General features: G+C 30.9%; 2 protein-coding genes and 1 long non-coding RNA gene across 5 annotated transcripts in view; all 3 read left to right on the top strand.

Moving 5' to 3' along the window:
* Positions 1-16,059, top strand: part of LOC143254190 (uncharacterized) — a gene marked incomplete in the record, with an annotated part of 711,062 nt that overhangs the window by 365,466 nt on the left and 329,537 nt on the right.
* LOC143254204 (uncharacterized) overlaps positions 1-16,059 on the top strand; it is a 301,500-nt gene that overhangs the window by 271,342 nt on the left and 14,099 nt on the right. The window contains exon 1 of one of the 2 annotated variants that reach the window (XR_013030088.1): positions 474-734. The exons of the other annotated variant lie outside the window; for it this stretch is intronic. This is a non-coding gene — a long non-coding RNA (uncharacterized LOC143254204). Of the gene's footprint in view, positions 1-473; positions 735-16,059 lie in introns of those variants that run through there. 2 annotated transcript variants of the gene reach the window in all.
* Positions 11,449-14,716, top strand: LOC143254196 (uncharacterized). 2 transcript variants are annotated; one of them, XR_013030084.1, is made up of 3 exons: positions 11,449-11,569; positions 12,253-12,689; positions 13,591-14,716. XR_013030084.1 is itself a non-coding variant. In XM_076508994.1 (3 exons), the coding sequence occupies exons 1-2, from the start codon at positions 11,552-11,554 to the stop codon at positions 12,634-12,636; spliced, it is 402 nt and encodes a 133-aa protein (XP_076365109.1). In that variant the 5' UTR covers positions 11,450-11,551; the 3' UTR covers positions 12,637-12,653; positions 13,591-14,708. The 2 variants fall into 2 exon arrangements, 1 of the variants encoding a protein (XP_076365109.1); XM_076508994.1 differs by having other exon boundaries at positions 11,450-11,569; positions 12,253-12,653; positions 13,591-14,708.

The following is a 16,059-nucleotide window of genomic DNA, read 5'->3' as shown; positions in this document are numbered from 1 at the left end:
GTTGACTAGATTCAGTATATTATTCAATCTTTTGTAATTTCAAATACAATTATTTATACAAGTTAGGCTAAACGATTTATTCCATTTGTTTTATAGTAATCTATTCTACATAAGAACATTTTACAATAAAATCTTAAAGCTTTATGGGGAGATTGTTATACGGCAGGCTACGTTACATTGTACGAGTTTGTGTTTGTGTATCTGTTTGTGTCTGTAAAATAACTACGGATATACACAACTTCCTCACAGACCAAGCGAGTAGCTTTTTTTGTTTTTTATTGGTCATAGTTTCATAAGGGAAATGATTTTTTGCTGTTTATTTTTTCAGGCTTTCTTTCAACTTTTGATTATAATCGTTCACACTGTCAGAAGTGACGCTAGGAACGAAATAACCGAAAACATTTACAATGGTTATGATGGTCATAAAGATTAAAGGGGAAATGGAAGCGCTGTTGACAGAGACAGGAATAAAAGTGGTTTTAACAGTAAACCAGGATTCGTTATTAATAGTTGAAATGGAAAATACAAGAATATGTTTGAAAAAGACCCAAACTTTGGCTGGTTTTGACAGTGGCCTTAACTTAAAAGGTGGGTTGGGAAGAGAAACACGAACAGCAAAACAATCAGAAATTGAGTTCGGAAATGATCTAAGAGAAAGATTATTGGATAGTGAACTAACAAGAAATGAAAGTTTTTATTTGGATGCTGAGAATCACACTGCTGGATGATAATTGGTAAGAGCTCAATTAATTTCGATGTTGAAGTTAATATAAATAAGTGAGTAAATCAAAATTTAAATACGAAATCGTTTCGAATCAATTTAACCACTTACTATTAAACTCGACTTGTGAGTCTGTAGATCGCCTGTTCAAACTCCTATCGTATCAAACGTGCTTGCACTCTCATTGGAAAGAGTGCATCCCAAAATTATCAAAATTCTTGACATATGTAATATTCTGCTTTTTTAATAACTGTCATACAATATCGTCAGTGGTTTGTTAATTTTTGGAAGAACCTGCTTTGTTAACTTTACTGTTTTTAAAAGTTCTGAATAGTTAAAAAAATGCTGCTCTCTGAAGGTTAAGAAAAGTGATTTGTTTTCTAAGTAATGTGTAATGTCTAATAGCTTAAAATTTCTACACATTAAAAAAAATATTAGTTCTGAAATGAGAAACATAAGGGCCTTAGGTCAAGTTGTTTTCTTAAAGTAAAGCTACACATTGGGCTATGAGAAATTTGTAATCACATAGAACCACTCAAGTCATTGCTAATTCGTTGGGATATGAGTGAGGACTGTTGTATTTGTACCGAATAAAAATTTTCAGTTTTATTAAAGGTTAAGATTGGAACATTTTAACTTCTACTTTACATGTAACTGTGAAGAAAGAGTTGGAGATTCATAAGTGGAATAACCTGTGTGATACGTTATATCTCACACAAGATATTTATATATAAGTCTGTTATATAAACATTTTATGTAAATTGAACATATATAAATAGAAAAATTACGTGTGTGTGTATATATACAGATTATTGAATAGTTCATATGAAACTAAATACAACTGTAACAAAATAATTTGTAGTATTTTTAAAACATAAACATCCTGAGATTAACAAAGAGAAAGTTTGCAGCTATGTGTTAACCTGAAGTTAAACTAAGATGGTGGAAACATTGTTCCCAACTCTATCTCAATAAAAGTTTTAACACCCATATCAAACGTCTTGAGATTAATTTTTACTTCAATAAAGTTTCTCGTGAATACGAATAAACTTCCCTTATCCTTTAAAAATCATAAAAGTTCTTACAATAACTTATGACAATATCGACAATTCTGTGGTTTTAATTCTATTGATATGAAAGTTCATATACGTTTTCTTTTTTTCACTACTTTTTAGGATACGGATTATCGATAAAAGAAATGATATTCTGAAATCTTACCTTCATTCAAATAACACCAGAAGGTTATATAGTACAAGAAAAATATATTCTTCAACTTATTATAAACTGAATATTGAAATAAAAATTGCATTGAAATTTAGTTTGATTATTTTGTGGTTATAGAAAACACAAAAGAATAAACTGAATCAAGTAAGAAATAAAGTGTAATTTATATTTAAAAGAAAACTTTCGTTGATTTGTGTCTCTTTGTGTATTTCTTCTGTTTCAGGAACATTTTTCGATACATATATTGAAATGCTTGCTTAGGTTAGTTTATGTAGAACATATTTCGAGTGTTGACAATTCGAAGAAGAAATGTTCTAGAAGAAATATTACCACGTGGTGAAATGTTTGACTCTGAGATTTGTCTTTTATCTGTACTCATATTCTTGTTATCGATATTTGATCTATAAGCCAGCTGATAGCATCAACTAATTACATACTAAACTAAACGCTAAACGAGCAGCGGAAACTTTCACAACATCTTTTATAGAATCATTGTTGTTTTATAATCATCATTGTTTTATGCACGTGAGTACTGATACTTCACTGTAACCTGTATCACACTTCTTATTATTAAGCAAAATATTACAAGGCTTCTAAAATATTTGTTTAAAAAATTAATATTTCTCTATTAGTGGCCTTGTCTACTACTAGGTTGTTAGGAAGTATTATTTTGTTTCACGTTTTCTTTCATATAAACATTCACTAGTTTGTTGCAATAATATTGCTAAATGAACTAATAGCACAGCTAGGAACAAAGCCTATTAACGGTATGAGTGGAATTATACATTAATTGTTCCAAAAGAAGTATGAAAGGTGTTCTACACAATTATAACATATGTATCTGGTACAACTGGTTATTCGGTACCTTCGAAATTCTCGTAGAGTTGACAATCAAGTCATACAAAGTTTTCATGTTTTTGTTTGAACAGGCCAGCAAAGCACGTAACAAACACTGGATAAAGAAACAATGGCTTCATAGAGTCAACAGATATCAAGATGATACATTTAAAAAACGAAAGACGATATGTAGTTTTGAAAATAAAAGACGAGTATTTCCAAAAAAATTCTAGATAAATAAAGATATATATTCATTTGTTATCAATGTTATTCTCTTTCATCAGTTTATATTTTTCTTCAAAAACATAATAATGAAAAATTATTCATTGTGATAAAGGAAATAATAAATTGAACTAAGTAAGAGTTTGTTTTGTTACCGATTTGTAAATAATTTTTACGTGACAGTAAAAAAATGAATATTAATTTGGAAATCTGCGTATCTTATGGAAAATCTACTTGTAAAAGCAAAATAACTTGTATGAAATTCAAGTTATTAAGTCAAGGTAATATTGTAAAAGATCTCAGGAACAGAATTCAAAACTCCTTATGCAATGATATTATTGGGTCACACTATCACGTGACATTAACAGATGAATTTGGTAGGTAATTAACCAATTCTCCAAGTACTTTTATGGAATATGAAGTAAGATTAGCTACAGTAAAAGCTCTCTTTCATAATACAGTTTTTTATTAGATGTTAAGTTATCTAACAACCTATTTTTATGTTAACAAATGAAAGCAGCGGTTGTCAGTCTAAAAAAGTTCACAATGGATGCTTTACCACATATACAGTCAGAAACCATTATTAGATGTGATTTTATCATAATTTTAATTTAAAATCTCATTAATCGACAGGCATGTACTGTTCGAGTCAAACTAGATGACGCCATATTCCAGAAAATTTTTGATAAGAAAATTGCATTTATCAAATGAAATCATAGTTTCACATCATTTAAGAAAGACTATACATAAATTTACATATTTCTCCTTTTTCTCTCAATTCCAGTTGCAACATGAAATATTTTTATTTATATATTTTCGTCTTTTCCATTTCAATAGTTATTTGAAACAGTAAGGAGGAACGAACTCACTGGCTTTATGTTAATATTTCCATATTTTCTGCATTTCAAGAGTTTTATTGTGATATAGGAAAACGATATGACACTTTATCGTCGAGTTGAATAAGATTCATCAAAACTGTTAAAAGTAAAGCAGTTTGTTATATTCAGTAGCTTCTGATCTTATCAACCAATGGGGATCAGAATTTGATAATTAATTGAGTGATTAATATAGGTGATTGAGAATAAGATTTACACTTATTATCAGTCATAATGTCGAAAATTTCCCTTAAAATTTAGGTTGTTTCTAAACAAGATATCAAACTAATAGTGTTGAATAATCATGATAAAAAGTGAATAAAACGAAAAACTGATAAACATAATAACATAGATTTACACATCACATGAGACATTAGTGTTAGATCTATTACAATGTAAACAGTTACATATTCTAAATAGTTCTTTAAAGATTTTGAACAAGTAGAAGTGTTCATCAAAATAGTATTACAACCACACTCTATGCATGTTTGTATATAGACAGTCTTATATACGGCAAATATAGTTTTCGGAATGCTATTTAAGTTACCCATTTAATACAACATACATTATATATATTATAAATTAAATATATTACCTATTACATTGTTAACCGTTTCTGTTTAGTTTCCCAGAGATAATCAATAGGTTGAAGAGTTTATCATGATAGTATTACAACCACACTATATATGTGTAATATCTATTGCTGAATGCGTGTTTCTTTACCGACCGGCTTGTATGAGGCAAACATAGTTTGCGGAATACTATTTAAGTTTTCCATTTGATACAATATATGTGATAGACATAAAAAATTAAAAATATTACAGACGTTATAATTAAAAAAAGGTTAGTAAAACTAAACTAAAAAAGGAATGGAACATACTATATGAAACACATACCAATGACTTCGAAACATAATTGTAAAATATATCAAATATTTGGTTTGATTTCAAATATGTTTGGACATTCTTAAAATTGCTGTTAAGTGAAACTATAATATGGATAAAGAAATTTATTTAACGACAACATGAGAGGTCACTCTTACATTCTATACCAACTGGGAAGAATCTGTAATGATATAAGTACCTGTCAATAGAAAATAGCGATCGGTAGATTTATTTATATTCAGTTGTTTGTGTGCTTTTATTACAGCAAAGCCACATCCGGCTATCTGTTTGAGTTTTCCGTGTATTCAGTTGTCAGTACTGTGAAACATAGAACATAAAGTAATAAGAAATAACTATTGGACGAATCGTGGAACGTATAATTTAAGTAAAATGAGAACATTACATATAATGACAGAGTTATTTATTTCTCTTCATTACAATCTTAATTATTTAATGTGAAAACTTTTATTTGTTTGCTATTTTATCAATTTATTATTATTTATTTATCTATCTATCATACTGAAACGTTCCTTTTGGGTTTAGATTAGATACAGTTACGTTAGGTTATGTAAAACTTTTCTTCTGAGTTCAGGTTAGGCTGCTTTTCATTGACAGAAAGTTATTTTATAACAACGTTTTCAGTTGGTACATCATATATGATTAACAACTGGAGTTCTCATTAAATACGATTTTTATGTACGTGATAGTTTCAATTAACAGCTGTTTAAGATTAAATAAATAAACATGAAATCAATGCAAATGTTTAATATACATAATTATCTTGTTTCCAAGTCATTTATACGTGCTTCGTAAAGTATGTCATGTTGTTCTTGTAAGGTTAGTTTCACTTACTTTATTGATTATAATGTCTGTAATATATATAATTTATAATATCTATAGTGTATGTTGTATCAAATGGCTTCGACAAATATTATTTCGCAAACGATGTTTATCGTGTATAAACCTGTCTCAAATACGTTTATGAGATATGATGTACGATTCGCGACAGTAGAAGCTTCATTCATAATACAATTTTTTACTAAATACTATGACATCTAACGATTTATATTCATTTTAACAAATGAAAACAGTGGCTGTCAGTCTAATAAAGTTTACAGTTGATGCTTTACCATCAGACTAATTAAACTTCGCTTTTGATACTACCAATTACAGTCAGAAATCATTATTCGATGTGATTTTACCATAATCTTAAATTAAAATATTTTTATTCAACAGACATATACGTAAAATATATCATTTTAATTTCCTTTTATATTGTCTGAGTCACACTAGATGGCACTATATTCCTGAAAAAATTTATTGAAAACTTCCATTTATTAACTGAAATCCTAATTTCAAAACATTAAAAAACAATTAAACTTAAATTTATAGATTTCTACATTTTTTTGCAATTCCATTCCCAACATATAATATTTTATTGACCTATTTTCATCGTTTACTTTTGAATAAATTACTAAAACAGTTATACTTTACTTTAACACTTCCATATTTCCTGCACGGTTACAGTTTTACTATGATGCAGGAAAACAGTTTCATATTTTATTGTTGTATTTAATTAGATTCTTTAAAACTGTTAAACGTTTTAGGAATCCCCCACTGGTACAGCAGTACGTCTGCGGATATACAACGTTAAAATTATGGGTTCGATTTCCTTCGGTGGACTCAGCAGTTATCCTGATGTGGCTTTGCTGTAAGAAAGGACACGCACTCTCAAATAGAGGGACAAAAGTTTGGTTCTCATACGCTGGTTCAGTTAATTATGAAGCAAAACTTAAACAAATACGAATAATTTATGTAAATGAAAGATATTTCTGAAAAAAAAGACCCATTCGAAAAATACCTTTTATTCTGTTTCGTTCAACATCCTGGAACAATATAAAAAAATTCATTTGAGACGAGTTGAGTGGGTGGATGGTTTCTCCGAGAAACGATTTAGCAGCTGTGGAGGCATATAAAGATACGATATGGCTCTTAGATTTTTTTATAGATTACTAGAGCATGATAATCTAATTTCGAGGAACATACAAATTCAAATTCAAAACTTCATATTTCATTTTGTTTTCGTGTTACGCTTTAGCTGCCACTTGGGTAGAGAGCTCGACTCCTAATCTGAGAGTCGCAAGTTCGAATCCTCGTCACAAGAAATATGGTCGCTCTTTCAGCTATGTGGACGTTATAATGTTACGTGCAATCTCATTATTCGTTGTTAAAAGAGTAGCCCAGGACTAAGGGTGGGTGGTGATGACAAGTTGTCTTCCTTCTAGTCTTATACTGCTAAATTAGGGATAGCTAACGTAGAAAACCCTCGTGTAGCTTTTCACGAAATTCACAAACAAACGAAACTAAACCAAGTTTTAACTCTATTTCTAAAGGATACACCATCCCAACAACTGTAGAGAATATTAACTATCAGTATCAACAAACTTTATGTCAAAACAAAATTTGAATGATTATTTGACTGTTGTTAAGCTGCATTTCTTTTATTAGCTTTTTATGTACGTTTAAGAGGCTCTTGTACATTCAGTTCTACGTAACAATGTTAGTTATTTTGACAACAAAGGTTTATGTTACATCGTACGTCGTATTTAATGTAACCGCAGAAATAACTTGTCCTTATGAAAGTTTCAATACTTATGTTATAAATTCATTATAAACGACATTACAAACGACATTTACTTATGTTCATTGTGGTGGATATATCTCATGATTGTTTGAGGTTAAACACAAAGCTACTAAAAGGGTTATCAGTGCTTTGCTCACCACGTGTATCGAAAGCCGGTTTCTAGTTTTGTAAGTCCGCAGATATGTCTCTGTGCCACTAGAGGGCGATATATTTCACGAAACAAAAAAAAACTCACTGAAAATCCCAATTTAATTATCGTGGTAATGAAAAAAAAACGTACCAGGCAGTAGATTGGGGTCGACAAAATATTAAACGGAGGTACCTTTAGTATTGTTATTAAAGTTAAGAATGTTGAAAATGTGAAGACGAAACATATCCAGTTTAACGAAATATATATTTTTTCGTATTTTCATGACTAAACACCAGTCGCACCAAACATGCTCGCTCTTTCACCCGTGTGGGCATTATAATGTCACGGTCAATTCCACTATTCGTTGTTAAAAGAGTAGCCCAAGAATTGGCAGTGGGTGGTGATAACTATCTGCCTTCCTACATTGCTAAATTACGGACGGCTAGCGCATATAGCCCTCGTGTAGCTTTGCGCGAAATTCAAAAACAAACTAACTTATAACTATTCGTTATTTAATTAACTTCTTTAATTAGTTCATGGCATACATTGTTTTACCTTTTATTAATGGATTGTACTCATGTGTGGATTGAGATAAAGCTTGCTTTGAACCTCTACGTTGTTATTTTTTAGAATATTTTCGTTAGTTTTTATTAACGACAAAATCTTTCAAGTTCCTGAAACAAAGATTTTCGTGATTCTTCGTATGTACACAAAATACGATTAGGCTCACTTGGATCCTGAGATAAGAGTATAAGAAACTACCTCTTTGAAAGACGAGACGATTATAATAATATGGGTTATTCAAAGAAAATTCGTTACCATTAACTTGGTACCATAGCACTCGTCTGAAGAACAAGCGGTTCTATCTCATATTTACTGACGCTATACTCGCTTTACTTTGACCTTCGCTGATAAAGCGGTAAGTCTAAGGAGTTACAACGCTAAAATCGGAGGTTCGATTCCCCTTGGTGGTCTCAGCAAATAGCCCGATGTGTTTTTGCTATAAAAAACACAAACACACACACTACCCGTTATAAACCTAGTGACGTCTTTAAACAGGGCCAGCAAACGAAACATAAATATGTAAGTCAACATATATTCATTCACAAAAATGTTTTGATCCTGTTGACATGAATCCTAACTGGATAGTGTTGCTGTACTGTTCAGGACAGTTCAGTTGGTTGTTTCAAGTTATGTACACAAATATAAAGGGTCTACTTGGGATATTTGTTCAACAGGTTTCGAAATGTTCAGTATCATGGAACATTATATAAATTTTAATTAGTAATTAGGGATGGGATTTTTTATTCCTCTGAGAGAAGGCCTAATATTCTATTCTTTGTATGTTCTCCTTTTGATAGGAAGTCGTTTTTGTATTATAATAAGAAGATATCTCTCAAAAAATCAAACTCAACTTTTACAACGAAGTGTAAGAAACCTAAGTGTGATATATGTTCTGACGTCAAGTTTTAAGTATGACAGATTTAGTTTTTTCGAACATTGCAAAAATTTTATTAGAATATGCAGATACTATTACTAAACCAACAGGCCAGTCTAATAACTTGTGGTAGGGATGTTTTGAAATGAACCATATCAGAGTATCGTATAATGAACGATATTACATTAAAGTCACACCTACAACTTTGCGTGTTAGGCTTAACTAAGTCTGTTAAATATGACTGAGTCTTCACATTTCACGAAATTAAAAGTAGAGGTTTAACTCAGTGCCAACATGTTATTTTGAACGAAATCGAAATTCAAAAAAAGTTGTTTAGTTATATATCAGTTATCACACTAAGACTTCTACTCAGAACTTCCTAGTACACTACGCCCTTGACATTTTTCTAAACGTATAATAGTATTTTACCCTTAAACGCAAACGAGATGTTGAAAACTTCGTGTCTAAATTAACATCAATAAAGATTGTTTTTAAATGTTTCGAGCAACACTTAAACATAAGCATCAAGTGATTTGCTACATAATAAGAGAAAAAACGAAACGTAAAATTACTTAAAATTGTTGTCTGGTAATGGAAATCGTTAAAATCATATTTTAAAAAAACCGAACAAACCGAAGAGAATTTGAACTAGATAATAAATCCATTTGAGTATTTCAATATTTTTATTTCTGGAAAAAAAAACTGAATGCAGTAATAAAAAAGTGAAAATGTTTGTTTGTTTCTTTTTGGAATTTCTGTGCTCGCCGTTCCTAATTTAGCAGTGTAAGACTGGAGGGAAGGCAGCTAGTCAACACCACCCATAATCAACTCTTGGGCTATTCTTTTACGAAACAATAGAGGAATTGACCATAATGTTATAACGCTTACACATCCTGAAAAGGTGAACATGTTCGTAGCCGTGTTTGGGATCCGAGACAAGCACATTATGTAATAGTCGAACGCTACCTTTCCATCAGGTCACGCCATGTCTACGTGTTTAATAAAATATTTATTGTTTGTATTTCATGTTTCCTTTTTTTTTTTAATAATTTAAATAAAAGTAGATCAGCCTGGCATGGCCACGTGGTTAGAGCGCTCAACTTGTAATCTGAGAGTTTAGGGTTTGAATCCCAGTCACACCAAACATACTCTCTCTTTCGAACATGGGGTCGTTATAACGTGATGGTCAATCCCACTATGCGTTGGTATAAGAGTAGCCCAAGTGGTGATGACCAGCTGCCTTCCCTCTTGTCTTATACTGCTAAATTAGAGACGGCTAGCGCAGATAGCTCTTGTGTAGCTTTGCGCGAAATTCAAAACAAACCAAACTTTACACATTACTAACATAGATATGTTGATATAAATACAGCTATATAATTCCTTAAAAGTTTTATTATATACATGTCTTATGAACTTGACAACCTTAACTTTAATTAAGCCACGTTAAGCGTCTTTCACATCAATCACAGGTCGCATTAAGTAAATTATATATATATATAAAGTAATGTAATTTTTTACATTCTTTTAGAAATAGTTTTTAACTGAAACATATCTTCATACCATACTTCAGACGAACAAAATTGTCTAAGCAATACAAGTTGAAGAGAGTTTTATTATAAAGGTCAAGAAACTTGTGAATTTGAGGCATACAAAACTATCTAGTACCGTGAATGTCATATAACAATGGTTGGTTTGATTTGGTTTTAATTTTCGCGCGAAGCTAGTCGAGCGTTATCTGAGGTAGCCGTTCTTAATTTCGCATTGTAAAATAGGCAGAAAACAGCTAGTCATCACCACTCACCGCCAACTCTTGGGCTACTCTTTTAACAACGAATAGTGGGATTGACCGTAAAATTGTAACGGCTCCACGGCTGAGAGGGCGAGCATTTCGGTTTCACGGGGACACCAACACGCGATCCTCAGGTTACACGTCGAGATATAACGAGGGAATATTAACTGTTACAGACGTTTTTTTTACCTATATCCTGTTACATTTTCTTTCATGTATAACATGTATTATGTTACTTATGTTGAGACTGAGAGCCTTTTGTCACTCTGATAATTTTGTTATTGAGCTTCTCTTGGACTATTTTTTTTTCTGTTTTGTGTATATTTCATCAATTAACTATTTTTTTTTAATTTTATAATAGTCATAATCGTAAATAATCCTAATTTCCTTATTTTGTTGCCTGTTTTTTAGAAGTAAGTTTCAAATTAAAATGGTAAAATTCGGAGCTCAGTTGCACTCAATTTCCAGATACCATACTTTGAAAGTACATCAGTGTCAAAAAAAAAACTGAAAACATTTCTATAAAGTTTGTCGCGTTGATTTGTGGTTTAAATTCCCTTGTCAATACATCTGGAGAAGAAGCCAATTATGAAGTATGACCTTTTTTATAATTTGAAATCAGGAAATAGTAATCTGGGTTATAACAGTTTCGTAACTCAGAGCTGTGGCCTTCACTATGATTGCGTATTTACAATACGCTATAAAAGTTCGTATATTTGAAGAACACTATTAACATAACGAACTTACTTAGAGCCGATATCAAGGTCTTTTTGTTTATTGCACTGGAATGAAGATGAGGCTAGTGGTAAGTGTTTTACAGCTTATTGTGTAAGTTACTTATCGGTTAAACTCTAGCACAGCTCACCGGAGACAAATATTTGTATTTGGTGCATGGTATTATTCCAGTGTGAGAAGTGGCAGAATAATATGAGATAAATAGACCAAAATTAATTTCTGTTCATTAGAGACCTGATCTCATTACATTGTTAGTGAAATATAAATTGATAATATAATTCTTAGAAAGATATTCAATTTCAGTATAACAGAATTCCCAGTAAAATAATACCGTGACAAACAATCTCATCATATAAAACAATAAACAAGAAAATTATGTTGAATTTCTCAGCAGCTCCTCAAGCGGAAAATTTCACAACACCAGTAAAATAATCTTTATGTTGACTACATTCACTAAATTAATAAGTCATTTCCATTACAGTTATTAATACAAATTAGGCTAAACGATTTGGACTAAACATGAATAATGCCATTTATTTCATACTTAGTCTGTCTTGAATATTTCGCAATAAAATATTAAAACTTTATGGAGAAAAAGCTAAAAGGATAACCTAATTGACATTGTACTAGTTTGTGTAACAGTATGTTTGTGTGAAATAACTATGGGTCTACAGAATTTCTTCACAGAAGAAGCAAGTAGTTTGTTTTTTTAATGGTCATAGTTTCATAAAAAAATTATTTATTTCTTTACAGAATTTAATTCTACTTTTGGTGATTTCGGTCTACACTGTAGGAAATTACGCTGAAAACGGAAGTAGCAAAATAACCCGAAACATTCACAATGGTAATAGTGGATACGAATATATAGGGGAAAATGGCAGAGCTCTTAACAGATGTAGAAATAAAAGTGGTTTTGACAAGAAACCAGATTTCGGAATATGTAACGAAAATGGAAAATACAAGAAGAATATGTTTAGAAGAGACCCAAACGTAGGCTTGGTTTTTGACAGTAACCCTTACTTAAGAGATGGGTTAAGAAGAGCAACACGAAAAGCAAGACAAACACGTTCCGGAGGAAGAAGTGAAATATTTTATAATGAGCTAAGAATGAATGACAGTTTACATTTGGACGCATAAAATCGTATTGGCGGAGGGTAATTAGTAACAACTCACTTAATTTCTATGTTCATGTTAGTATAAATAAGTAATAATATCAACATGTAAATGCGGAAGTGTTTCAATTTTTCACTTTTCTGATAATAATGTTAATCAATTTATCCACTAGGCCATACCTCTCGGCTCGTGTATCTGAGGATTGCTGATTGAAATCCTTATCGTATGAAACATACTTGTCCTCTCATTAGCAAAAGAGTAGTCCAAAATTTTCATAATTCGTGACTTAGTTCATGTCTTTCTTATTGATGTGAACATTATCTTACATGATATAAGAATGCATTCTCTGGTCTTTTAATAATAAACACACCATATCATCACTGCTTTTTTAGCTTTTGTAAGAAGCATCATTGTTAACTTTACTGTTTTTAAAATTGTTGAATATTTAAAGAGTTTTCAATTTCTCAGAGTTAATATAAGTAATAAGTTTTCTAAGTAATGTGTAATGTCTGAGAGCTTAAAATTTATACACATTAGAAAAACGTATTGGTATGAAATGAGAAATATTAGAGCACCAGTACACGTAGTTTATTTAATACAAACTACACAGTGGTGTATGTGAGCTTTGTTTATCGCATAGAACCTACATCAGATATTAGCGATTTAAGCCACAAAAGTTATTGATAAGTCGTTGGGAGAATAGAAAGGAATGTTATTGTTGTACATCATAAGTAATCTTCATTTTTATTAAAGGGTAAGAATGGAACATTTTAACATCTACTTTACAATTATCTGTAATAGGAAGTAGGAGGAGATTCATAAATAGCGTCTGTGATATATTATTTATAACACAAGATCCCACTGGTTTCTATATATATATATTTATATGTTATAATAAAATAACTTACAACAACATCGACAGTTTTGTCCTTTTGATTCAACTTATATTAAATTGGATATATGTTTTCCTTTTTACAGCTTCTTAGAATCTGGATTATCGCCGATAGAAATGATGTTGTGAAATCTTTCCTTTGCTCAATCAACAACAGTTAATTACTGTAAACTGGTTTTTGATATAAATAAATTTTGCATTGAAATTTAGTTTGATTTAAACGTAAGAGAAAATAAAGTACAATAAAGTAAATAAAGTAAGAAATAATTTATAAAGTGTAATTTATAGTTAAAAGAAAACTTTTGTTAATCTGTTTGTCTGTGTGTTTCTTCTTTACCAGGAACACGTCTCGATACAGAATCAAATGCTTAGTTAGGCTAGTTTATTATTAGTATATTTTGACAAGATTATTTGAATAACGAAATTAATCAATGGGTTTATTAAAGGAAAACCTCACGTGTAGTTTTATAATATTTAGACTCGTTTATTGATTCCACAGCATTGATAGTTTCAACTTATAAACTGAATAAAGTTTGATACATGTAAAGATAATGTTAAGTTTATGATGAATAGTGTTTACCAGAAATGTAATATTTTTGACATCTTTTATGGGAACTAACAGATATGTGGGAGAAAATGATATACACTTTTAAGTTCCAGTGTGAAACTGACATTAAATATTTTTGTACCAATAGATGACACTATCATTTATAAATAAATGTTTTTATATTTTAGAATAACTTATTCTTAATATTTATCAAAAACTTTTATAAACATTCTTCAAGAAATGTTACATCGATATTGACTTTACAGTGACAACCAAATTTCACCTTCGTCACTGCAATTAATAAATCTCAGGATGAAAGATTTGACCGTGTAGCAAAAATATTTCTTCATGTCGACTTGAAGACGAAAGGCGGAAGAGTTTCGAAACGTCGTCACACTTGTGTTTCCACAACAAGCAGTTGCCATCCATTCTGCGAAGTTCATCATATTTTATAGTTTTCTTCCCATCCATAGTTGTGTTAAATTAATCTAATACCAGTACAAACACTGGGAGAACTACACGGGTGATGAGAATATATACACAAGAAATTTTATTTTCGTGAAATACTAAGAAACGAATAATCTTGTTTTTTTGTAATCTTCTCATAATGTAATTCATTTAAAACTATGTGGATTAAATACTTATTCAGAATAAACTTTCTAAAACAAAATAAATAAGTTTTACAATGACCATGTTTATAATACAGAGGAGCGATAGAAGAAATATGGAAAACAATACACATTTAAGTTGTGTGGTAACTATTCATACAGCTAAACTAGTTATAGTTTCAGTTTTCAGCTGGCCAATTATAAGTTGGTAAACAACGATGTGTGAATATAAGGAATTTATCTATTTTGTAAACATGTATTATGTCCCATCCCGAGAAAACAAAATCACTTCATTATATGTTTTATGTAATCGTTAAAGTTCCTAAAACAAAGTTTTTCGTGATTCTTCCTATGTACGGAAAAATAAAATTAGGCACACCTGGATCCTGAGACAAGACTATAAGAAGGTTCATGTTTCTAAGACGAAACGATTATAAGAATTTGGGTGATTAAAAGAAAATTCGTAACTATTAACCCTATTAACTAGGTTGTATCGCAATCATACGAAGAGTGAGCTGTTCTTCATATTTACTGAGAAGAGACACAAAATTAAAACTTTCCACAACAGAAAACTTGTTGCACGAAGTCGATAGTTCTCACTACACGTTGTTCCCCGCTAGTACAGCGGTACGTCTACGAACTAACCACGCTAAAATCGGGGGTTCGATTCCACCCCAGAAGGGTATAAATGGGATATGTCTTCCACTGGTATCGAAACGTTTAGCATTCTGGAACATTATATAAAATATAACTGGGGTTTAGGTGGTGGGATGGGTGGTTCCTCTGAGAAAAGGCCTAATATGTTATGCTTCGTATGTTTTCCTTTTGATAGGAAGTTGATTTTGTATCATCATAAGAAGATATGCCACAAAAATTTGAAACTCAACTTTTACAACAAAGTGTAAGATTTCTAAGTGTGATTTATCTTTTGACGTCAAGTTTTAAGTATGACAGATTTCGTATTTCTGGACATTGCAGTAATTTTATCAGAATATGCAGATATTGTTACTAAATCAACAGGCAAGTCTAATAAATTGTGGCATTAATGCTTTGAAAAGAACAATGTGACAGTATCGTATAACATTCCGTGTTAGGCCTAAGTAAGCCTCTTAAATTTGACTGAGCCTTCACACTTCACTAAATTAAAAGTAAGGGTTCTACAAAGTACCAACATGTTGTTTTAAACGAAATCGAAACTCAAGACAAGTTGTTTAGTTAAATATCAGTTATCACACTAAGTCTTCTACTCAGCTCTTCGATGCCCTTAAATGCAAACGAGATGATGAAAACTTCGTGTTTCAAGTTATATCAATAAAGAATGTTTTAAAATGTATTTGAAATTGTTTTTCTCATGGATTCAAACAGAAATTGGATCCTATTAACCTCGGAAGGGCCTTTAG

The sequence above is a fragment of the Tachypleus tridentatus genome, chromosome 6, assembly GCF_004210375.1.
Source record: "Tachypleus tridentatus isolate NWPU-2018 chromosome 6, ASM421037v1, whole genome shotgun sequence".
NCBI lineage: Eukaryota > Metazoa > Arthropoda > Merostomata > Xiphosura > Limulidae > Tachypleus > Tachypleus tridentatus.
Note: the sequence above shows the minus strand (reverse complement) of the source record. Positions and strands in the feature narration are given on the sequence as shown.